Source organism: Artibeus jamaicensis, unplaced genomic scaffold, assembly GCF_021234435.1.
Source record: "Artibeus jamaicensis isolate MK-2021 breed Jamaican fruit bat unplaced genomic scaffold, CSHL_Jam_final scaffold_369, whole genome shotgun sequence".
Lineage (NCBI taxonomy): Eukaryota > Metazoa > Chordata > Mammalia > Chiroptera > Phyllostomidae > Artibeus > Artibeus jamaicensis.
Genome location: NW_026522042.1, coordinates 1,157,516 through 1,181,825, shown reverse-complemented (window position 1 = coordinate 1,181,825; position 24,310 = coordinate 1,157,516). Strand labels below are relative to the sequence as shown.

Here is a 24,310-nt window from a genome sequence, read left to right as displayed (position 1 = left end):
CCCTCTGGCCCTGGGGTCTGCCGTTGGGAGGCCCGGGCCCTGAGCGCCAGGGTCGGCAGGACGGCCGTGGTGACGGTCAGGCTCATCGCTCCCACCCTCCCTCGGGTCAGCTCACGCCTGGAGCCTTGTGACCTCCTCTCCTTCTCTCGGGCTCCGAGACTGCGGCTTTGACACTGTCGCCGAGAGCGGGAATAAAAGTCGAAAAACAGATCGCTTCTCGGCCTAAACAGACCGCTTCTTGGCTAAGATCAAGTGTAGTATCTGTTCTTATCAGTTTAATATCTGATACGTCCTCTATCCGAGGACAATATAAAAAAAAAAGTCGAGAAACACTTTTGAGATGATATCTGGTTTTATTAAATAATTTTTTGGGCTCAAATCACAGCCAGGAAAAATAAAGACTCAAAACAGAGGGTCCGTAGCTTAAGTAATGACATTTTTCCATTAGTAAATATAGGAGGATTTTATCACTTAAATCTCATAGAATTTCCTTTACACTACCTGTGTTCTTTTTCTACAGCCCGGTGCCAAGGACCAATGCCTGCTGAGTGAGTGAATGAACTAGTGAGCGAGTGAATGAGTAAATGAATGAGTGAATGAGTGAATGAATGAGTGAATGAGTGAGTAAATGAATGAGTGAATGAGTGAATGAATGAGTGAATGAGTGAGTGAGTGAATGAGTGAATGAATGAGTGAATGAATGAGTGAGTGAATGAGTGAATGAGTGAGTGAATGAATGAGTAAATGAGTGAGTGAATGAGTGAGTGAGTGAATGAGTGAGTGAGTGAATGAATGAGTGAGTGAGTGAATGAGTGAGTGAGTGAATGAGTGAGTGAGTGAATGAATGAGTAAGTGAATGAATGAGTGAGTAAGTGAATGAATGAGTGAGTAAGTGAATGAATGAGTGAGTGAATGAATGAGTGAGTGAATGCATCGATGCTCCGTGGTCGTCGCTGCCCATCCAGAGCACGCTAAGGCAAGGACAGAGACTCGGTTTTGGAAAAGGAGCTGATTCCCCGATCCTGGCCCGAGAGCAGATCCCCAGGGGCCCCTCCCGCCATTTGTGTCCTGTCTGAGTTCATGGGTCACACGATTTAAATGGACCGTTCTCCTTACAACATGGAGTGACCAGCTGGGGCCCCCACAGAGCCATGGAGCGCACGCGCCTCCAGTTCCGCACAAAAGCCCTTCCTTCGCCTGGCAGGCCCACCGTGGACGGACGTGGCAGGCGAACGTGAGCGGGGCCCTCGATCCTCCCCCGGGTCCCAGGGCAGCCTGCACAAGGCGCACAGCACACCACGTGTCCCTCGCCATGGCCGTTTATTTCTTAGCCACGAGGATGGTTGGGGACACAGGCATTTCCTGAGGGTTTTAGTGTGGGGGGCAGTGTGACAAGGTCAGACCTGTGGCCCCAGAGAGCGCCCCCCACTTTTGACCAGGCTCCCCACCTTGAACAGAAAGCTGCCCACACTGAGCCGCGTGGTGCCCGCGGTGCCCGGGAGAGAGGGCGTTCCCCCTGGAGCAGCCGCGGGAGCGCACCCGGTGCGTCGGAGGGAAGCCCGCCCGGCGGCGAGTCACGGGCACGTGTGTCATGGGTTTCCTTGGGAAGTGTGGGAGCCGACCCAGTGCAACGCAGGCGTGTCGGGCGTGCTCTGGACACGGGCAACGAGTCCCGTCCCCCCCATGTCAGTGTTTCCAAAGCACAGCTTTAAATTAACGAACGTCCTCTTAACGCTGCACGATCTCCCCAGGAAACCCACTTCCAGGGATATGAGGGTGAACAGATCTCGACCGACTAAAACGGTGCCGGATTCGAGGTGCCTGCCGATCCCCAGGGCGTGGGCGCTCACACCGTGGCTGGGTTCCAGCTGTCGATGCTTGAACGGCCATCCACAGAATCTCCCACACTCCCCCCAAGGAACTTCCAGAGCAGGAAAAGGGCGATTGGGGGGCTATCTGTGGATTGGGGGCCAAGGAATTTCCCGCTGATCTTGTTCTGCCCCCGTCAGCTGCCTGACTTGGAGTGAGTGGCCGCAGCTCTCCCTCTGCCTGGGGCTCCGGCCAGTGCGGGGAGGGGGGGGGTGTGGGCTGCGGTGCGACCAGACCGGACAGTGCCTGCAAAGGTAGGGTTTTGATGGGTGTAAGTAACCTGTCCCTCGCAACGAATGGAAATATAAGTGATGAAACAAGAAGAGAATCATTTCCTAAGAAAATAGATTTTTAAAAGCTCTGTGCACATCGGGGGATACCTAACCTCCGATTTGGTCAGTAAGATCCCGGCCGAGAACGGACCTGCCCCGAACCAGCAGGGCGCCCGCCCTGGTGGCCAGAGGACAGCCACTCTCTACTCACAGAGGTGGGGCCAGCGGCGCCACTTCTTCACAGCTACGGAAGGTTCTGGAAGGAGCCTGGCGGGAAAGGCTCCTCCCCTCCAGGGCCCAGCATGAGCCGATTCTCAGTGTGTGGGTGCAGGCGCCCTGCTCAGTGATGTGGCTTGGTGCACAGCCACACGTGGGCGTCCCTTCTTTTCTCCCCCGTCCCCTTCTGTCCCCTTCCCAGCTGCTTTGACCTCTTAGCTCTCCACTCGGCAGGGGCAAACCAGGACCACTAAACGCTCACTTGGGGCCTGAGTTTCGGGGCCTGAGTTTCGGGGCCTGAGTTTCGGGTCCGTCACACCCCTCCCGTCCCCCCTCTCCCTGACAGCAGGAGGAGCGCCTTTCTCTACCCCCTGAAGCAAGGTGTGGCTACACGACTCCGTGTGGCAAACGAAGTCTGAGAGGCGGCGATGAGGCTCACCTCCTGTCTCCGACCCGCCGGGCGCCAAGGAGACGCGTGGCAAAGTGGAGACCAGTCAGCCATGGCGGCAGATGCAAAGACAAGTGTGTCGGCCCATGAGGCTTGGGGGCCGTCTCCCAGTGACACCCACCCTGACGCCGTGGGCCATGGAGAGCAGGCGACCGAATGCAGGGGCAGGTCCAGAGGCAGCCAGGTGACACGGGGAAGGGCCGCACAGATTCCCGGAGTGACGTCTTCACAGATGGGGACGGAGCCTGTCCCGAGCGCTCCTCCACGGCACCAGGACTTGCCCGCTCGGCGGCTGCCTGGCTGGGAGGCTGAGGCCCAGGCGCCCCTTTCCCGGTCCCTCATTCAGCACAAACGAGACTGCGTGGAATAACCTCTCGGGATTACTTCCCCATCTCTCCGCCTCGCCGGCTCCTGACCTCCTACCCTCCCTCCTTCCTGAAAAATGAGAAACAGTCAGGTGCCTCCTCTGTGCCAGGCACTGCGCAGCGCTCCAGCAGGGCAAAGCTGGGGGCTGCTGTCGAGTCTGAGCTCCCTGAACCGACCACGCTGCTGTAAACGGCGGGCGCTGCACGTGGTGAGGTAGCACAGAGTAGCACACTTGCTCAAAAACACCAGGGAGCGACTCTGACCTTCCGCAGCTCAGCCTTGAACTTCAGATCAGTCCAGACAGCACACAGACGTCCTAGCAGGGAGACCCGCAGTCAGCATCAAATCTCACCAAGTCACAACCCTGGAGACGCCGTGAACGGGCTCACACCCGGTGAACGCGTGGAGAATGTGAGGAATGTGCGAGGAGCGTCTGCTCCACGCCGTGGGCCGAGACGTACACCTGCCCAACTCAGATCGCCTCCCCTGCATGCAGTCAGTCAGGTCTGAGAACGCCCCAACGTGGAGGTCGCTGAGAACGAAGGAGGCCCAGAGACGCCCCGAGACCTGGGCTGCAGCCAGGGGTGAACAGGGCTAGAAAATGTTTGGCCAGAGACCACACATTTAAAAGTCATAAACTGTGACCAGGTAAGGAATTTACTACTTTAATTTTAACGAAATTTCATCATGACAAGGCAGAATCACAATAAATGCGAGGAACAATGGCAGAATGTGCTGTTCTGTTTGTTATTCAGCAAAGCAGACTCCGAAAAACAAAACGTGACATCATCCAGGATAAACAGCAGCCCGGGACACACAGCGAGCCAGACGCAGCCTGGAGCCCCGCTGATGCGTAACCTGGCGTTTCGTGGGGGCGTGGTGAAGTCCAGAGACGCACAGGCTTACAATAAAGGCACAGTCAGAGGCTCTGGGTGCTTCTGTGGGAAACGCCATTATTCGGAATAAAGAATTCAGAGTTACAAAACTGTGCATGGCTCACTGAGTGCAGTCCGCGAAGCTAGCCTCTGCCCCTACAAGCCAGAGGACGCTGCTCCTGGCACCGGGGAAAGTGCACGCAGTCCGCGCCGGCGGGCCGCGCTCAGTCTCCATCTGCGGTGGGGGTGGCGGCAGCGTGGTCACTCCCTCGAGCTGCTGGGCTCGCAACCCGGTGGCTCCGAATGGCGGGAAGCACCCGGCTGGCTCGGAGAGGCCCTCCCGACAGAACTGGGGAGGAGACAGAGCAGACACCTTCGGAGGCGGCCCCCTCGGGGTCCCGTGAGGAGTGGCGGCGGGAGAAGGGGGCTCTTCCTCCAGGAGCGAAGGCAAGTCTAAGGAGCACGTGGGGGTGGGGGCTGGGCTGCAGGAGAAGGCTGCGCGTGTGTGTGTCAGCTGGCCAGGTGGGCTCAGTGATGTCCAGTACACAGGGACACAGGTCGTGGGCTGTGCGGCCGGGGAGAGCTCACGGGGCGGGGTGGGGAGCAGGGGGGGAGGGGGCCGCGGATGGCCAGCCAGCATCAGCTCTTCACCAGCCCTGAGGCCTGCGGGCTTTGCTTTTATGCAAAGTCCAAGGTTCTTGAGTTTCTTTCAGGAAGAGCACCGCCTACCTTCCTTTCCATTTCTTTCCCATTGAGCTGATCAAAAATCTTTATCTTCCCTTCTTTCCTGAAATTTAACTGTGAAAAGCCGAGCACCTGGGCCCTGCCAAAGACAATCCCCTCCTTGGGCCTCTCAGGGCCCCGCCTGTGCTCCAGGCAGATGAGGGGCTGTCTTTGTTGAGACACCTGAGCTTGGTTTCTGCTTAAAGACGGGACTGGGCTCGACCTGCACCAGTGACTGCATTTGACCACTAGGGACTCTGCACAGACCCTGAAGGGCAGAGGGCCGAGGCCTGGGCTGCTTTGGCTCTCGGTGACACCGGACCATCCCTCCACTGCTCCCTGTCCTTCTCTGCAATAACGGAGGGTCCTCCCGAGACGCCCTGGCTGGCTGGTGTCACCGGGAGAGCTCCAGGACTTGGCCCGGCCCCCCCACAGCGCAGGCTGGGGCGGAGCGGGCACACTGGGCGCCTGCTCTGGCGGACAGCTGCCAGGTATGTGGCGTCGGGCAGCTCCTATGTCCCCTAACTGCTGCAGTCAAGAGGCGTGGAGGGGGTGTGTGTGTGTGTGTGAGCGTGTGTGAGCATGTGCACTCGGGCCTGGGCATACTTGGTGCCCCGTGGCTGGGCTGGGAGGAAGGAAGAACAACGGGGTCCAGGAAGCGGGCCTGTCTCGGAGGCGGCTGACTTGGCGTCCGGAGTGGTGCTCCCGGCCCTGCCACTGACTCTGGGAGTCCAGCGGCCCCTCTGATCCCAGTTTCCTCCTCCACGCGGTGGGAGTGGCGAGAGGCCCTGCCCCGAGGACAGAGTGTCCGGGTGTCCTCTTGGACTCCGCTGGACAACAGGCACCCCGGCTAATGCTTGCAAACGCTCAAACGTGAAGAACACCAGCTGGATGGGACCCACTAATGTTTTACATTGTGACGTTTTGGTACAAAATCTAACAGAAATCATTGATGCCAAAAGTACCACCGAGGGGCAGCACCTGTCTGACGCCTCCTTTCTGCAGAGCAACGCGTCGCCTGTGGACGCAAAGGGGACGGACCCTCTGCCGTCCATCGCGGCAAACACACCCATGCCGAGGGGCCAACCTGAGAGAAGGGTTTTAAAGTACAGGAGCCAGTACGCAGCCAAACACACTGTTCGTGTAGAGAAACAGCCCTCATGGGAAGGAGCTTTTTCTTTAAAAAAAAACAAGCATCACTGAGCTGGATGAAGCTGTAAGGACGGTCCCCATCCTGTCCTCCTGTGACTCACAAGAGCCGGCACGCATCCACTTGACAAGTGAAAGTGAACTGAAACGACACTCGGCCGTGCCCTGACACGCCACACTGGCCGGGACGCTGAAGCAGCCAGACGGTACTCACGTTTGTGGTTGGGCAGCGGGGCCAGGCTGTTCCGGCTGAAAGGGAGGTCCCTGACTTTGGTTCCGTTTGGGGACAGGTGCTGAAAGTGTTGTCCTGGGGACAGACATATTGGCATCAGTCATCTAAGAGTCCACCAGGTGCACGCTAGAAAACACGGTGGGCACGAGAACCACGCGGCCACTGGAGACCACCGTTTAGGTGCTAACTACAACAGCGTAACAGCTACACTTGACTGGGTTCCTACTACATGCCCGTCGCTGTTTAAATAAAAGGAAAAGGTATCAAAAGGCACTTTGGAATGAACTAGTTTAAGTAAAATTTTAAAACCAAGCACAGTGGGCCACCCACACCATAAAACTTACAGGTTTGGAAACTAGAATAGGCCATAACGTATTGGTCGTGGTCAATGAGTGGGCGCTGGGCCTCTCAGCCCTGGCTGGACACGGGAACTACCCGAGGGGTCAAGGACGTGCCGCCGCTCAGGTCAGTGAAGCCAGCACCTCCAGGGCTGGACAGCTGGGACTGAGAGTCGCCGCCCCGGGCGGGTGCAGGCAGGTGCCAGTCCCAGGGGACGGCTGTGGTCCAGGGCAGACTCGGCACGGTGTGGTGCTCAGGCCACAGGCACCAGCTCTGGGAGCTGATGGCCAGGTTTTCAGGGACTTTGAAAGCTGGTGGCCGTCACCGTGGGGCCGGGACTGTGGCTGCAGCAGATGCATTTACATCACAAAAGTGAGCGGGCACTGACCCTTCTCCCGGAGGGTCGGCTGTGACCCATTTAGCAACACACTCTGGATTTTACAGGAACACGGAAGGGAGTGTGCGAGTGACTGAGGCCCATTGTAACAGCTGACCCAGCGGGGCAACAGCCGGGGGCTCGGACTCCGGACTCCGGCAGGATTCAGCTCAGTCCCCAGCTCAGGCGAGTGACTCGACCCCTCGACCCCTCAACTCCTCATATGTAAAAGGGTGACAACCACTGTGTGTTTCTTCAAGTTGCCACAGAGGTGAAATGGGGGCCAAACGCACAGCATCTGGGGTGCAGGGTCACCCCTCAGCCAACACCAGCGGTCACTGCGGTTCTGTCCTGCGCAGCGTCTGGCCCTCCTGGGCGGCGGGGTGAGCGCTGACCGGCCTTCTGCCCACAAGCCAGCAGGAACCCGGGTCAGTGCAGAAATGCTGGCAGGTGCACAGCGGGACAGACGAGCAGGCTGGTTTAAAGCCCACGCGGGCCCTGAGGGAGGGTGTGCGCAGAGGTCAAGGCTCCCGGTGCCCCCGACCTGGCTTCCCGGCCAGCTCCCAGAGCGCAGGCTGTGCCGGGCTGACCGCTCTGCACCTCTGTTTCTCCACCTCCAGGAGGTGGACGGACGCCCCTCCGGCATTGCGGGGGGAGCACAGCTCACGGCCGCAGCGGGGCCCAGCAAGGTGGAGCTGCGCACGGTCGTGACGCAGAGTCAGCAAGACGTCAGAGGTCAGTGTGACTTTTACGGCCACGGGCGTTCTGAGCTGGCCCCTGAAAGGCTGTTGGAAGCTGGCTGGCTACTGGACTGGCCAAATGTCTGTTACGTTCGTCCCGCCCCCCCCATGACTCCAGGGATGCTTAGTGGTCTTTGACTTCATTCGAAACAATTTTGTAACATTGTATTGCAACAGCTGTCCTATCAGCAAGCGTTAAAAATACTGATCAGAATTGGTGAATTTTTGTGCTGCCACTTGAATATTGAGGATGGAAGAAGAGACACATTTCCAGTGTATTGTGTTTTATTATTTCAAGAAAAGTAGAAACGCAACTGAAATGCAAAAAGGGATTTGTGCAGTGTGTGGAGAAGGCGCCGTGACTGATCGAACGTGTCTAAAGTGGTCTGTGAAGTTCCTTGGTCCTGCTGACATTTTGTTCAAACGACTCCTTGCTGTGGGGCCGTCTCCTGCACTGGAAGGTGTGGAGCAGCCCCCCGGCCTCCACCCACGGGAAGCCAACGGCGGGAGAGAGCCGACGTACTCAGAATATATCCAACTCAATCAAGTTACTGGTGAGGATGAAAAACGTGTCTTCTATTTTACGGAACAAACCACACAGACTTTTTGTCCAACCCCGTGAACGGGACAGGAACAGGGACGCCCTGGGGTGCAAAGGTCTGAGGGGCCGTTCCCGGAGGTCGGGGGACAGAGCCGGGCAGGCTGGGGAGGCTGGGGCTGGGGCACTGGGAAGACTGTCCGCCTCAGTCCAGGAGACGCGGAGCCCCGGCTGGGGTGGACAGGCTGGACCGGAAGGGTCTCAGGACTGGACCAACTCGGGGTGGAGGGTGCATCCTGGCTGGGATGGTCTGGAAAGCTCTGGAGAAGGAAGCTGTCTCGTGAGCAAGGAGGGAGCCCAGCACGTCCTTCCTTTCCTTGTGCAGCCCGTGGGTAACCAGGCTGGGAGCTTCCCGTTCGTTCCATTTTCTCTGGAAGCCGCTGGCAACGGAGGAAGCGGACAGGCGCCGACGGCCGCAGGGGCGAGGGCCTCACCTGTCTCTCCATCAAGCGTGCCGACTGGCCTCAGCGAGTGCCGGGCGCTGACCACTACAACTCAGGTTCCGGCCCTGGAGCAAGCGCAGGGTGTCCACGCCAGGAGCCCGAAGGCAGCAGCTCCGGGCCCACGTTACTGCTGTAGTTTGGGAAAACCCGACGTTCCGTCCGAGTTCCGTCCAAGTTCCGTCCAAGTTCGAGCCAGTGCTGCCGTGGGAGAATTTCTAGTAGCCGACTGGCTGCTTTGCCTCGTTCGACTCCCACGCGGAGTGGGAGAGCTCAGACGCACAAAGACCGCCCCTGACAAGAAACCTGGAGGGCCGAGGCCTGGGCAGTCCCGAAAACAGCACTGAGAACTGGGTCAGGATGCTCGCGGGGGAAACCTGCGGGGGGAACCTCCTGGTTTGCGGGGGACAGCGCACTTCCTGAGAAGACTGCGCCGCGCTGTCAGTCGAGGGGAGGCCACTGGCAGATGGCACTTGGGGTTCAGGGAGAGCTGCGCGTGCCCCTGCTGCCTCCAGTGCAGAAGACCCACGGCCGGGCGCCCAGCGCGCCACTGAGGGGCTGCAAGGCTCGGAGCACCTTGGGCTGGGCTTTCTGGGCCAGGTGAACTGCAGCTACAAAGGCCCCATGGAGCCCAAGCGTGTGGTATCTGGGGGGAGGAACAGTGGCCTGCAGATGTGGTGCGTCTTGCTTTGTCCATCAGTCTTCGTCCAGGAAAACAGAGGTCTCTCCAGGTCTTTTCAAACGTTGGTTAGCAAGACGTTGGTTACACCAGCCAAGGGAAAGCCGAGAAGCCAAACGCAGCACCAGGCCGAAAGGCGGCCCAGCCAGGAGCCGACCCCGCTAGGCTGGGGGAAGAGGCGAAGGGGTGGTCCTGCCGCAGCCCAGAGGCTCATGGGAGCCAGGGCCGCAGGGTGGGGGCCGTGGGGAAGGGGCCACTGCAGGGCGGCGGCGGGGCTGCCATGGCAAGCCCCTGGTCTCTACCTGCGTCTCCTGGCACTTGGCCCAAAGCACCCGAAGCAGCTGGCAAGGCAGGCTGGGAAGTGGGGTTCCTGGGGACCCGAGATGCCGGGGCAGCGAACGCCCACATTTCATCACCTTAACACGGAGAGCACGTGCTGGGTCCCTAAGGCCCAGGGCCTGGCGTGGTCAAAACCCCCAGTGGAGTCCTGGCGGGTGTGGCTCAGTGGGCTGGGCACCGGCCTGAGACCACAGGGTCACCAGTCCTGGTCAGGGCACGTGCCCGGCCTGCGGGCCGTCTCCAGCCGGGGGAAAGCGAGGGGCCACTGGTGGGTGTTTCTCTCTCACCCGACCACGCGCCCTCCCTCTTTGTCCCCCTCCCCCCTCTCTGAAAGACGAGACGAAACCACAGACCGGGGCGTGTCTAGCACCGCATTCAAGTCTCTGCTCTGCGGACTCCACGCACCGCAGCGCCGGCCCCAACGGCAGCCTGTCCCCGACGAGTCAGGCGGCATTTTCCCGGCTTTTCCACATGAGGAAGCAAAGGCTCGGAGAAATTAAGTGACAGCATGTGCGTGGCCTACCCAGACTGTGTGGCTCAGAGCCCTGGGCCACAGCGACAATGCCTCTTGATAAATGAGGGTGACAGACGCTAAACAGCCACTCAGTGAATGAGCGCATGACCAAGCCCTCCCCTTGAGAGCACCACACGATCTCACCCCTCAGCCCAAGAGAGAACCAGCCGCGTCAGGGTGCGGTCAGCGAGCAAGTCCATGCCCCTGAAGGCCCTGGTGCAGGCCGCGGGCTCCCGGGACTCAGTGGCCCAGAACGGCTGCCAGTGATCAAAACGCTGGGAGAGGCCAGACGACACCCGCTGTCACTTAGGGCACCTGAATCTGGGGGCTCAGGACGGAAAGGGGGCATGTCCCCGGCCAGGTAGCCCCGGAGATGGAGCATCGTCCCGCACACCCAAAGGCAGCGGGTTCGATCCCCCGTCGGGGTGCGACAAGAGGCAGCCATCGGATGGCTCTCTCTCACGTCATGTCTCTCTCCCTCTCTGTCTCCTTCCCTTCCTCTCTCAAGTCAGCGACCATGTCCTCAAGGGGCATCAGAAACAGAGAAAAGCAGAAAACACCCACCGCCAACTTTCCCCGGCCCGGCCCTCCCGGAGGCCGTCGCCCAGCCCCTCCCCAGACAGGACCCGTCTCGAGAGAGGCTGCCCGGACCGAGGACGGAGGAAGCCCGCACTTTACCTGCTGAGGGGCAGTGCAGGTGAGGGAGGTGCGGAGGCCCCGGGGCGTCCTGCGGCCTGGGTCTGCCGCACAGCAGCCGGTCGGCCGTGGACGCCGGCCACACCTGGCAGAGCCCCTGGCGGGGATCGCCGCGCCTGGGGTCACTCCGCGGCGCCTGGCCGCCCGGCCTGCTGTGCAGTAAGTCCTGCTCGCTCCAGCTTTTCTGAGACGGTGGGCCCGTGTGCTGGGGGCCGGGGCCGGGGCCGGTATTGGAGGGGGCCCCAGAGCAGGCCATGGGGAGGCTGTTGCCCGCGGTGATGGGCGGGAGGCTCTGTGTCCTGATTGGTGGAAGCCCCTGGCGGGCCAGCGGCCTCTTCTCGGGCCAGAGGTGTTTTGAATCCTCAGGGGTCCTCTTTTTGAAGCCGACCATGGGCTCCTGATCCCCAGGCTGCTCCTGGCAGTTGGTACCCAGGACGCTGTCGAAGGTGGTGATGATGTCATCGACTTCCGAGGGGGGCTTCCCTCGGTGGGCGTCCTGGCAGCCGCCCTCTGGAGAGGCCCTCTGCTCCTCCTTCTTGCCTTTGCCGAAGATCTGGTTGAGCACGCCGAACCGCCCCTCCTTCTTCTGGGTCCTGCTGGGCTGGGGAGGCGGCGGGCGAGCAGGCTCCGCTCTGTGAAATGCGGGGGACAGAGGTGAGGTCAGCGAGTGTGGCGACACCCCCACCCGAATCCCCGGTCCGGTCCGGCCCCTGGGCTCACCCACAACCCCCTTCTGGACCAGCGATCTTCAATCTGTCCACCGCGGGTTTTCAAACACACGCCACCGACTGTTTGGTCAGGGGCACTGGCCTCTTTCCCCTTAGACTGTCACATTAAAAAAACGACCACAGGCAACACAACAGCCGTCTAGTGTGAATGAATCAAATTCACACCGATTTCTTGTCGGATCGGCAAAGGATGTCATGTATTCTTTGGTGCTGCCGGATTTCAGGGACCGGTTTACGGGTCGTGAGGTGGAACAGGCTGGAACTCGCAGGTCTCCACAGAGGAGCTTTCTGGACACGGCCCGTCCCTCCCAGTTAGAATGGGTCCCGGACCGGTCCCTCCTGGCTCAGAGGCTGTCCTTTCAGATTTGCCCCGGATGGTCCGCCTTCACCGCCGAGAACAGCCGGCAGCCCCCTGCCCTCCCTTCTCAAGGACAGGCAGGAGCAGGGTGAGGACGCAGGCTCTCAGCCGGAGATGAAGGTCGAGGGCCAGCACAGCTGCTGGGCGGCAGGAGCCCCGAGGAGTCCGGAGGGGCGGCCCTGGTCTCGGCCCCTCTGACAGCCCCGGGGACCCCGGGAGGCTGGGGCGGGGCCCTGACGCCCCCCCCCCCAGGAAGCCTGCCCACCTTGTGCTGGCGGTGCGCTTTCTGAGCCCCTTCCAGTTCTCACTAAGTTTCCTACTGAACACACTCCGTGAAAACGGTGCTCATGGAGATGGAGAAGAGAAGCTGCCGTGGGCGTCAGCCGCAGAAGAGGAAGCGGAGGGCCAGAGGTGGGAGGGAGGGAAGTGAGCGGCAGGGACGGCAGGCGAGAAAGGTCAGCGGCGGCCGCACACGCGGGGCTTCCCTGGGGCACCGCTCTGTGTTCGCCCCTCGGAAACTTCGGTTCTTCTGAGGCCGCAGGCGACCTACTGCTTTCCGAGGCCTGAGCGGAGGATGCGGCCGGACTGCGGTGCGTCCCCAGAGGCAGACGGCCACCTGCTCTGGAGAGCCAGATGCTGGGACCTGCGGCCTGAAGAGCATCGCGTGCAGTTGGGACACACAGCGCAGGAGTGCACCTTTACCCCAGGGAGGCCTTTTCGTCTCCCCCTTCCACGCTCTGGGGGGCTCCCGGGCCCCTGGAGAGGCCCCCGGGGGTCTCCAGCCCCGTTTCAAGTTCAAGTTCCTCTGTGGACCGCGCCCCCCTGCCTGGGGGCTGATGCTGCTTTGGCAGCTGCGGCAGCCGCCTCTTTGTCCTCTTACGGGGGGTTCTGGGCCAGTGGACCCCCCCAGTGTGGCTGTGAGCCCTGGGGACACGGTCCGGACAGCCCTCAGGGGGCCGTGGGGTGCGTGGTGCTCCCAATGACACAGAGAGGACCGTCTTCCTCCCTACGCTGCCTTCACAGCAGGGGCGCAGCGGAGATACCGGGTGAGATGGGTCAACTGGGCCCCCATCAGGGCAGTGGTGTGCACGAACCGGCTGCACAGGCCCTGTCACTTATCTCAGCAAAGCCCGGTGACATCTGGAAGACACTCGTCACAAAGCGAGCCAGTGTCTTCCAAACGACCAACGCAAGATGCTGTAACACCATGTGTGCAGACAAACGGACTTGAATGTCACAGAAAACGCACACTCACAGGGTGGAGTGCACCCTGCAGACGGCTGCTGGCAGAGCTCCTGCAAAGGCGACTGAATCATTCCTTGTCCAGCTGCGTGTTTCCGTGAGGCCGGGCCACTCCCACACGCGTCGGTTCGAACGACGGCCGTACCAGAGTGAGCTCGGGGGCTGCAGAGTCCTGGTGAATTCTCCTAAACTTCTGTTCCGATGTCAGAGAGGTTTGCAAACCAACGTTGGACAGCAAGGCTCTTCCTGTTACAGTATTTTTGTGTTCTGTGTAACACGTTGTTTCAACCAAGAGTATGGTGTTTGTGTTAACATGTAAATGTAAAGGGCTCACGGTTACTTTAAATGGACAGCTACATAAACATTACACTGAAAACGCTCTCGGTTTTAATGGTTGATGTGCATGTGTTAAGTCGCATGATCAAGAGCTCTCTGGGGTCTTCCGCCGTGTTTGAGAGTGTGAAGGGCCCACGGACACACCGTGTGACGACCGGCAGGGAGGAGGCAAGGCCATGCGCTGAGGGGAAGAGGAAGGGAGCGAAGGGAACCAGGGGGCTGAAGTCCCTCGAACGCAGGTGGACGGATTCACTGCCATCGTCTGGCTCCCCAGTCGAGGGCACGTCACTGCGTGCAGACAGTGCCAAAGGCAGCTGTCAGGGTCCCGCTGGGCTGACCCAGACAGCAGCTGGCGAACTGGCAAGTTCCCTCTGGTGGGGGGTGGGGGGCTGGGGGGCTGGAGGAGAGGGAACACGCCCCCGCCACACTCACCTGCTGTCTCGGGAGAGGAGCTGGACGCAGGCCACGTGGCCGCCGCGGAGCGCGTAGGCCAGGGCCGTGCCGTCGTGCACGTCTCGCAGGCCGCTGTCTACGCCCAGGTCCAGCAGGGCCTGCACGCACGCCTCCTTCCCCGCCGCCGCCGCCCAGTGCAGGGGTGTCCTGGGGACCGGGCGGGAGAGAACGCAAGCAAGTGAGCGCAGGCGGAACAGGCCCCTGCGTGGCGCAGGAGAGGCGGGTGGCTGCTGAGTGTGGGACGGCAGGGTGGTCCGAGTGCGAGGGGCGGGGCGAGGGGCGGGGCTGGGGCGGGGTCTAGTGCGCCCCAGCCTTCCGCCTTTCTGCGCATCTCCCGGAAGAGCTCTTTGTACTTCATGCCGAACTGCCTTCCAAGAAGACTGACCCGACTTACCCTCCTCCCAGCCCGGCTCCTCCTGCGATCTTCCATAAATTTTTCAAAAATCACCTCTTCATTATTGTTTCTTTCACAAGCTTGTGCTTAGAAAGTCTTTCATCAACCAGGAGATAAATAAATACTCATCAGTATTTAAACCTTTATTAAAATGTAAGACCAGTACTGTTTAAATAAAATGAAAAGAAAAAGCCAGAGACTTGCAGAAAACATTTGCAAATCGCATGCCCAATAAGGGGCTTATATTCAGAACATGCAAAATCTTTCGAAACTGAATGAGGAAATACAGGAGCCCAGAAAAGACACTTCGTCAAAGAAGACACATGAACGGTACATCAGCTTGCGAGAAGGCGTCGGTCCCCGGGGAGACGCCAGCACGAGACCCTCGAAACGGCCAACCTCCAACAAGAGGAACACACGAGCCCTGGCCACCCCGGGTGCTGGAGGACACGGAGACCCGGGGGTGTCGGCACACTGCCGGTGGGCGGAACGGTGATGGCGACCTGGGAGGCGGTGTGCCGGTTCCTTCTGCGCCATAAACACACGGTCACTGCGTGAATAGCAGTCTCACTGCTCGGTGCTACTTGGCTTGAGAAACGAGAACTCAGGTGCACACACCTGGGTGTGAACGTTGGTGGTCGAGTCATAATCGCCCCAAATGCCAGGTAACTGCGCCAGCGGACAGCAGCTCCTCACCCAGCGGAGTGGAACCCAGCACGAACGGGCGGCCTCAGCCACGCGGGGCCGCACGGGTGCAGCCCAGGCGCGGCCTGCTCAGTGAGAGAAGGCGGTCTCCCATGGTTCCACACCGAGTGGTCCGCAGATGCGGCCTCTGGAGAAGGCAGGCCTCCTCCAGGAGAGCTGATCGGGGCGGAGAGTCGGGGAGCTGATGTGGGGGAATCGGGGGAGGGCTGCGAAAACAGGAGGGGAGCTGATGCCAGAACGGATGGCTCATTCTGAATCTGATCTGTGGCACTGACAGGAAATCGTGAGCATGCTGAAATCACGTAGCTGCACACCAGACGGGTGCATTGAACTGTAAATTTTAAAAAAATCATTGTTTTCTTCTGTATGTACTTGAATTGGAAACGCTACACAAGGGTCTGCGTGTGCAGTGAGGGTGCGGCCACGCTAGTTCCCAGGCACAGGGCTCCCCAGCACTGGCCGTCACACCTGTCCGGGTGGTGGGGTCACGCGCCAGACCCCGGCCTGGGTGCGGGTTTGCTCTCTCCACCTCGTTTCTCCCAGGACAGACGGTGGTTGGCCCTGTGTTCAACCACAGGGCAGGAGGCACGAGACAGACCAGGGAAGCTGTGTCCCCATTTCCAGAGCGTGGCCTGGGACTGAGAGCTGGTCCGGAGCGCAGGGGCCAGACCCCGCAACCTAGCCGTGGGGTGCAGCGGCGGGGTGCAGGCAGGGGCTCTGTCCCCGGGAGCGGAGCCGATCACAACTGCTTCCTCGGTGGGGCTGCTGGGACGTCGGGGTGGGGCAGTCTGTGTGGCTCTCTAGGCAGTGGGGCCGTAGGAGGGTGAGGGGGGCACGGGGAAGGGCGGTCCTGGGGAGGGGGGCACGGGGAAGGGCGGTCCTGGGGAGGGGTGGGAGGGCCCGGAGGCCTCTCCTTGGCCCGCTGCTGCAGCCCTGCCTGGCACAGCCCCTCGGTTGCTCTGCGGGCAGAGCGGGGCCCAGCTGGGACACAGCGAGGACACCATGCCGGTGTTTGGAGAGCAGCTACGTCCACGGCGTCCAAGTTCCCCACACTCGGGCTTTGTCAGCGGTCAACCGCACACCCCCCTCCTCGCACGACACGGTGGGCAGTGATGCGAAGGCGCTGCCCGGGACCCCACTCGGTTTTGAACACAGCGATCAGTACCACCGCCTGCGTGGGCGAGTGGCAGACGGGTGCGCTCTGCTCCGCGGGAGGCGGCTCGAAGGTTTCGTCTGGAGATGCGGCGGGACCCCAGGCAGACTCCGCCCCCGCTGAGAGAGCACAGGGCCGCTGAACCCGAGGGGGCCTGGCGAGCCGACAGGGGACGGCGGGCTTCGGGGTGAAACCCTCCTTCACAAGGACTGCTGGAGCAGCAGTTCTCACACTTCTGACTGCCAGCTCAGAGGAGGCGGCCCAGGTGAGCAGAGAGGCGAGGGGGCTCGGAGACAACTCCTCCCTGACGCACACAGAGCCTTCGGGGCGACCTGCCGTGTCCCTCCAGCTACGGCTCCCCCCAGCCCTCGGTGCTCCGGGTCCCAGAGCCTCCACGGCTCGGGCCTCCTCCTGTCCCAGGGCCTGGCCTCAGCTCCCACAGTGAGGGGTGGAGGGCAGGGCTCGTGATTCAGGAGACGTGCACAGAGAGAGAGGAGTGGCTGGGACGGTCGGGGGTGTGGGTGCAGGAACGCAGGGTCGCCAGAGGGTCCGAAGCCAAGGGGAGCTCTACGGGCAAGCCCACCCTCCCTGGAGAGCCCCGCGGACACACGGGGAGAACTCGATGAAAAACCGTCCTTCCTGGGTCGGGTGACCTGGGCACCGAAGGGCGGGGGGACCTCCCAGACTGGTGACATCCGGGGCGTTGCAGTGTCGCAGGCTACTTCTGGGTCACGGGTTCCGTGCCATCGACACAGGCTGGCACCCCCAGTTCTAAGTCGAGTAGATTCGTGACGTATTTTAATACCCAGGAGGACTCTCTCCCCTTGTTTTTCTTCATCCCCTTTTATTTTTTTAAGTCAGCACTTTATTTTCCTTCCCTTCCCACAAAGACTTTCTCTCCCCCAGGACGGAGGAGGAGGAGAGGGAGGTCGCAGCGACCGCACTGTGTAAAGCAGCCTAACAACGCGCTGAAAGATCCCGTTCCCACGAGCACGAGCTCACCAGTTTCGGGGAGAAGGTGCCTCTGCTCGGTGCGGAAAATGGGGAACGAGACCGGGCGGGATGCACGCAGGTGGCGGGGGCAGGAACGGGGCTCTGGGAGATTTCACTTCGCCTCCAACTCTCCTGGCCCCGCCTCGCACACCCCCCACCCGGTTTTACTTCCTCCCCTGGGGCCTGTGGCAGAGAGGAACGGAGATTTTCTCTGCTCAGCCTGGGGCTGCACAATGGGAACCACTCGGCGAGGAGCTGGTTCCGGAAGGGTGTTGGAGTCGGCCGCTGGCCGTTCTCCGGCCTTGCTCTTCACAGGGCACTCGCTGCCGTCCCCTGGGACTGAAGCCCCCGTGTCCTCTCAGCTGCACGGGGGACCACCACCTGCCTGAGCGAAGCCCTGCTACAGGGACGGGACTTTCCCTCTGACCGAGGTCGGTGCAGCCCCCTCCAGCCTCCGAGACCCATGAGCAGCTTTGCCGGCGCCTTCCCCGCAGTGCGAGGGTTTCAGGCACCTGCAGCGCCCAGTGGCCTCTAAAATCAGGACGAGTAGTAAGTGGCTGGCTCTGCGCTCCAGGAAAGGAGGGTGGACACCACAGGCCATAGATGCCTTAAACTTACTCTCTGTAGCGCCGTTTTGTTCTGCTTTTCTACTTCCACTGAGCGGGTGCCCGACCTGGGCAGAGGTGAGGCCCGCACTGCAGCCGGGCGCCCTGGCAGTGAGTGCAGATGCTGGGCCTGCGTCCTGGAGACCTCCGTGTGTGGAAGACGGGGCACACGGCTTTACTTAGCTGCTAATCGCCCCCGAGTTAAGTCTCTTCCCTTTCTGGACCTCGCTTCCTGTTCCCTGCCAACACCTCTTTAATGACTCAAAAACCAAAAATAAACACCCTGACAGGGTCCCACCTTGTTCTGGACACAAAGCCTCTACTGTGCTTGTGTGTGGAGAACAGAACTGCTGCCTTGACCACATGATTCAGGAATAAGGAAAAACAAGACACGGGTCAAGGACGGAAAGGTCACAGGGCAGGGAGCCGATCTGCCCAAAGCCCGAGAACGCGGAGGACGTGTGGCAAATGGCGGCTGGTCTCACAGCACGGCGTCTCCCCTCACGGCAGCGGCCCCGCCCTTTGGAAACAGGGCGGCCCATGTTGCTGTGGGCACACACGTGTGTGCACGCATGTGAGCAGCTGGCATAAAGCTGGAGCAGCGCAGGGCAACCCCACAGCCGCGCCCCCTCGGTGGAGGGGGGCGTCTGCAGCGGGTGAGCCTGGCGCCACCACACTCTGCGCCGCCTCGGTACCTGTCCTCCACGTCCAGGGCCTGCAGGTTGCACTCGGGGACCCTCGCCAGTTCAGCGAGGACGTCGCTGAAGCCCGCGGCGGCGGCCAGGTGCACGCAGGTCTTGCCGCTCTCATCATCGCAGTTGACGATGGAGGGGCCCTGGCGGTGGCTCAGGATGAGGGCGCAGAGCGTCCTGTTCCCGCTCTGGAAGACAGGTCGGGGGAGGCACGTCACAACGCCATGCGGGGAGGGGCACAGAGCAGCGCGTTGCCCGCACCAGCAAAGGCACACGCCCCACCCCGCCCCGTCCCGGCCGCCTGTGGAGCCCGCTGTGTCCGCTCGCTGCGGAGGCTTCAGTCCTTCTGTGACTGGGGATCCGAGGAGGGGCCGCGTCAGCACGGGGTCATGGGTGGACGGACACTGGCACTGGCATGGGGCTGGGGCCGCCCGCTGGCCGCCCGCTCAGTGAATCCATTCATCCCGCTCCCCACTAGGCCCCAGAAGCTGACGGCCGAGAGATCGGCCGGGTCAGTTCTCACGTTGGCATGACGACCGTGGACATGCTGACCAAGAACAGTGGGCCCCGGGCTGGGACCGGTCTTTGGGGGCAGGGCGGGCGATTAGACACTGAAGTGCTGTGGCAGGGGAAGGTGACAAAAGCCAACTGGCTCGCCCCGCAGTCTGGCCCAGGGCTGGCTGTGTCGTTGCAGCAGCCACAGTCGGAGGGGCCAACCCAGGGCAGTTTCCAAACCCCTTCCGCGCCCCCTGACCTCAGGCACCCATGTCGCCCTGAAAGGGCCAGGGGCCCCTGCATGTCACTGGAGACCACTGGGCGCTGCCCGGGGGCGGGAGGGCAGACACCCCCCTGGCAGGGCCCACAGCCGCTCAGCACGCGCCCTGCCCAGGCTGATGGGAGCAAACGGGGTGGGTGGGTGCGGCCTCAGAGGCATCGAAACTCAAAGGGGCTCGCAGGCCTGCTGGGCGGGGGGGCCCAGTGCCACTGTCCCCTGAGGGACAGAGCAGAGGACCCCTGGTTAACCCTTCCCCTCGGGAGGAGAAAACGCTGCAGGGACACCGGCTACCCCGGTCCCCCACTCCGTCCTCCGTCCCCCTCCCACGGCCCACTTCCGGGCCGGCCCTGGTGCCTCCCGCTGCGTGTTCCGACACTCACTCCCCTTCGAGACAGTGAGACAGTGACGTGGGGTCGCGAGCCACGGCGGCACTCGGGGCCCCTGCTCTGGGGGCTTCCGGAGGAAGAAAGGAGCCACAGTCTAGATGCCCCGAAGGCTGATCCTGGAGCGTGTGTGCCCGTGACGGCCACCGAGAGGGCAAGAGGGGGGTGTGTGTGTGACTGTGTAGTAGTATCTGTGTGTGTACATGTGAGTTTGTACGACTGTATGTGTGTGACTGTGTGTGCGCACCTGTGAGGTACGTGTGAGTGTGTGTGATTATGTATATGTGTGAGTGTGCGTGTGTGCGGTGAGTGTGTGAGTGTGAAGCCAAGGCAGGTCCTACCTGATGGCCCGTAACCCCCCCCCCCCCCCCCCCCCCTTGTTCGCGGGGTCGCTTCTCTGTAACGGACGCCCCCAAATCCTCCACAGTGACCGGTGTGCTCGTCCCCCGGATGTGAGCGGAGGGGACAAGGGCACTGTGAACCCTACCTTGTCACGCAGAGAAGCCCCGTGCCGGCGCTCCGGCCGCCCCCCTGACCGCCCCAGGCCTCAGGCCTGCCGCCCGCAGGGCGCTGCCGCCCGGTCCTACCTGGACTGCCCAGTGCAGAGCCGTCTTAAAGTCCTTGTCCGCGAGGGCGGGGTCCGCCCCCTTCCGCAGCAGCAGCTGGGCGTGCTGGGGCTGGCTGTGGAAAGCCGCCCAGTGGAGGGGCGCCATTCCCTGCAAAGCCAGAGTCAGAGCGGCGGAGGTGAGCGCGGCTGCCAGGGAGACGCGTTCGCGCGTCCTCCCCGGGCCGAGGGCCTCGCCGGGTGGGCCGCCCGCTCATGCCCTGCTCGCACGGTCACCCGACCCAGGGTCCTTGGGCTCCTGCTCTGCACGGGGACATGGGGTGCAGACACCGCGGGGAGTAAGGTGGACCAGGCCCTGGCCCCGTGGGGCTTGTTCTGTGGGAGAGGAAGCCAGAGGACAAATGTGCACAGAGGAGCGAAGGGTCTTTCAGAAGGCCGCGAGCTAGGACACACGCGGACAGCCCTGGGGGGCGACGCTGGGGCCGCTCCTCGGGCCTTTGGGGGCCGGCAGCAGGTCGCAGAGGCTGGCGCTGGGGCTGAGCCGCGCCGGACGCCATCCCCCCCGCGAGGGCCACGCACATCCCACCGTGCTGTGGTGCCGCAGTCACTGCAGCCGAGGGGAAACGGCGGGGGTGACGGAGGAAGAATGGAGGGAGACGGAGGGGAGCCCCGTGCGTGGGGCCGCCCCAGGCTGTGGGGCGGGCCGCCCGCCCCGGGGAAGGTGCTGGGCTGTCACTCTGAGGGCAACCGGAGGGAGGGCAGCACAGGGTTCCGAGCAGATGACGGCCGACCCGGCGTGCACTGCGGAGAGCCAGTCACGCCACGGCCTCCGGAGAACCGGGGCGGACTGGTCAGTCGGGCGAGCCCGTGTCTCTCAGGGTCCGCGGGTGCACATCCCCAGCACCGCTTCATGGTCAGCGGACTCCTGCTGGCCGCTTCGCCCTGCCCAGACCCTTCGGTGGCAGGCAGCAGAGAGAGGGGTCCCGCCCTGGGCCCTTGCTCCACCCACAGGGAGCGGAGGGAGAGGGGGGCCCCGCCGGGGTAGGACAGCAGGGCTAACCGTGTCCCCAGGTAGCAATCACTGACCCAGGGACCTCTGTGAGATCCAGCGTGTGTCATCTCTCTCCACTCGCGTTAGGTGTGGTGGGAAGACAGCTGCCTGCTGCCCAACCTCCAGCTCTGCCTTCTCCGGGCAGACGGACCCCACCTCCCCCCAGGCAGGTGTGGCATGGGACTGAGACCCGGCCGCACCACGTGGCCACCTTGGGACGCTCACGTGGCCCCGTGCACGTCTGTCCTTCCTCACCTGACAACTGGGTGCAGGGGTGCACAGGCTTGAGAATGTGCCAGAGCCACAGGATTAATGAGCCCTCGGCCCTGACCGGCCAGGTGGGACAGGGCCACCTGGTCAACCAGCTTTGGCCTCTGATGCCAGCAGAACACAGGCGGACACCGTGTTGGGCCCTGAGACTCAGGCCGTTTGGGACAGGAGTCAGCCCACGCTCTGCTTCTCGGCCTGTGGAAGAGGAAGCTGAGCCCTGGAGAAGTCCCGAGTCTGCGGGTGGGCAGGGAACTGACGCTGGGGCATGGGGTCTGCGGGGCACTGGGATTAGACGTGAAGTCCCCTCGGCCGGTCCCACGTTCTGCATCACTGGACTGTGGTCTGCTTTCAAGTTTCGAGTTCCAGCCACATGACGTCTCTGGAGATATACTTGATGACATTTCAAGAAATCAGTTCCATGTGGACAAGAGCGCTGGTCTAAAGACAGAGGGACTTTTTGTTCTGACAGCTGCTCCTTTACTTGGGGCCGGGAACAGCTTGATGCATTTCATTTTTAAGGTGGCCCGCTGGAATTAGGAGTCCGGACTCCAGAGCGTCTGCTTCTCCTTATCATGCACGGCTCTCCTCTTACCGGTGCCCAGGCCCGTTCACTTCGCGCCCCCTGTGCCCAGGATGAAAGACGCCAGGACAAGGAGGTCACTGAGCGTGAGCCTCGGGCCAGGCTGCCCGCCCGCGTGGCTCCCGGCAGCACCTGTTCAGAGAACGAACAGCTTCTCACTCTCCCTGGTGAATGTTTCGCTTTGGTGAAATTTGGCTTTGCTTTTCGAAATCATGCGCACAGGATGGAAAGGCAGAACAGGACTCTGCCTTTACGGAAAACGAGCTTGTCTGGCGCAATCACTGTCACCGGATCATCCAGGAAGCCTGTCAGCGTCTTTGGCGAGAGCTGCAAATGTGAGTGTATGTGAGTGTGTGTGTGTGTCTGAGGTGTGTGTGAGAGCGTGTGTGCATGTGAATGTGTGTGGGGGTGCCCACAGCCACCGACGAGACTCTGTCATGGGAGGATCCAGCGTGAAAGTGTGGCTGTGAATCAACCCGTAATCACCAGTGCGCTGGCGACCTGCGGGTCCCGGTCTCCTGCACACAGCTGGCGGCCGGAGGGAGCTACCGCCTTCGAACAACACCCCTCGCCCTCCGCACAAACAACGGACAGACAACCCAACTCCGCCTGCTTTGGCCAGGGAGCGGGTGGGATGGGCAGACCGCTGTTCACGTGCACCCCCGGGACCCAGAACCTTCTGTCACCTCACTGATCCTCACGGCAGCCCCGGCAGGGCCCAGGTAGTTCTACCTGTGCCACAGGTGGTTCTGGTGAGGCACTGAGACGCGGGCAGGTGGAGCCATTTGCCTGCGGCCACTGACCAGCTCCAAGGTTGGTCAGGTTCAAGTCCAGGTCTCCCCAATGAGGCTCCTTCCGCACATCCCGCTGGCCAACTGTCACTTTGGAAATGAGCTCAGATGCTGGGAGAGTCTGGTCTTTGTGGTTTCAGCTGGAGCGAGGGCCGAGGGTCTTCTCGCGTCTAGAACGGGGATTCTCACTAGCCCTAGGGTTGCCGCCACACGCCACCATTTGTTTCCTGTGTCATCCCCGCCGACCCCCCCAAAATGCCGCTGGCAAATATTTGGGTGAGGCGCTGCGATGTGCGTGCTCCCCCCGTCCCCGCCCAGGCTGCCCGATCGCCCTCAGAAATACCTGTCGACCCTGCAAACGGCCTGAACTGAGGGAGACCTGAAGGACTCCAGACGTCTCTGCGTAGTAAGGTGTGTTCTGACGCACAGAACACAAGGTGCAGAGACACAGCGTGTATTTACATCACAGCACAAACAGGCCGTAAGGACACTGAGTCAGGGGGAATTTCCTGCTGCTATTCTGTTGTCAGTTGGGCTAATGAGAAATAGAGATCAGTCCTCTCAGAGTTGGTGACAGGAAAACCAAACCTTCCGAGACCAGCCCGAGTCTAGCGTCCCGAACACACTCTTGCACACGGTGAGTCATTTATCTTTTCCCCGCGGCAGCCCCGCCCCTGGTGAGCCGGCTGCGGTGGAGCCAGCCGTGACCAAAACCAGGGTTCGAGGCTCAGGTTGTGGGGCTTCCGCCGTGCTATGCCCACCGCCCCGAGCACCCAGTGGGTGCCTGAGTGATGCGCAGGGAGAATGAGTTAGAGGGCATCAGGCATCGCGCCTCCTGCGGACCCGCGGGGCTGGTCACACACTGGGCCCGTTGAATGCGAAGCCCTGTGTCCAAGCCGGGGAGACAGCTCCTGCCGGCTGCTCTCTGGAGCCTCACCAAGGACTTGGCTGGGCCGAAAAGGCACCCAAGGCCTGAAAACAGGAGACCCGTCAGCAGACACGTGGGGGGGCCCAGTGGGTGCAGAATTCTGCTTTTTAAAAACAGAAAGCACTGGTTCCGAGACGAGGACTAACCCGCACCTGGCTCTCCGGGCGTGCTGCAGGGAGGTGACGCAGGATCCACTCTGAGAGGCCCCTGGGACCGAGTGTGACCGCTGTCAGGGGCCGCGGGCCGCCCGGAACTACGCTGCTGTGCGGATGAGCCGTCCTGTGCCCTGAGCCGGTGCCGCCAGCATTTCGAGTAAGGGCTCACACGTCCTGTCGGCTCCTCAGAACGTTTCCCCCCCAAAAAACCTCTGTAGTTGTTGTGTTCCCTGCACCAGAAATCGGATTCGTTCTGAGCGGTCCCTGTTGCCGAGCTGCACT

At 61.7% G+C, this 24,310-nt stretch overlaps 1 protein-coding gene and 1 non-coding gene across 2 annotated transcripts in view; one reads left to right on the top strand and one right to left on the bottom strand.

The window, feature by feature from the left end:
* Nucleotides 1-209: 209 nt before the first annotated feature.
* Nucleotides 210-405, top strand: LOC119049195 (U2 spliceosomal RNA). Its single transcript, XR_005082476.1, has one exon. It is a non-coding gene; the product is annotated as a U2 spliceosomal RNA (small nuclear RNA).
* A 3,363-nt stretch (nt 406-3,768) lies between these two features.
* ANKRD55 (ankyrin repeat domain 55) overlaps nt 3,769-24,310 on the bottom strand; it is a 49,164-nt gene continuing 28,622 nt past the window's right edge. The window contains exons 6-11 of the mRNA XM_053657294.1: nt 20,276-20,404; nt 18,534-18,718; nt 13,968-14,135; nt 10,854-11,503; nt 6,133-6,225; nt 3,769-4,395 (exon numbers count right to left, since the gene is read on the bottom strand). Coding sequence (XP_053513269.1) covers nt 4,271-4,395; nt 6,133-6,225; nt 10,854-11,503; nt 13,968-14,135; nt 18,534-18,718; nt 20,276-20,404 — 1,350 coding nt within the window. The 3' untranslated portion in view covers nt 3,769-4,270. The remainder of the gene's footprint in view (nt 4,396-6,132; nt 6,226-10,853; nt 11,504-13,967; nt 14,136-18,533; nt 18,719-20,275; nt 20,405-24,310) is intronic.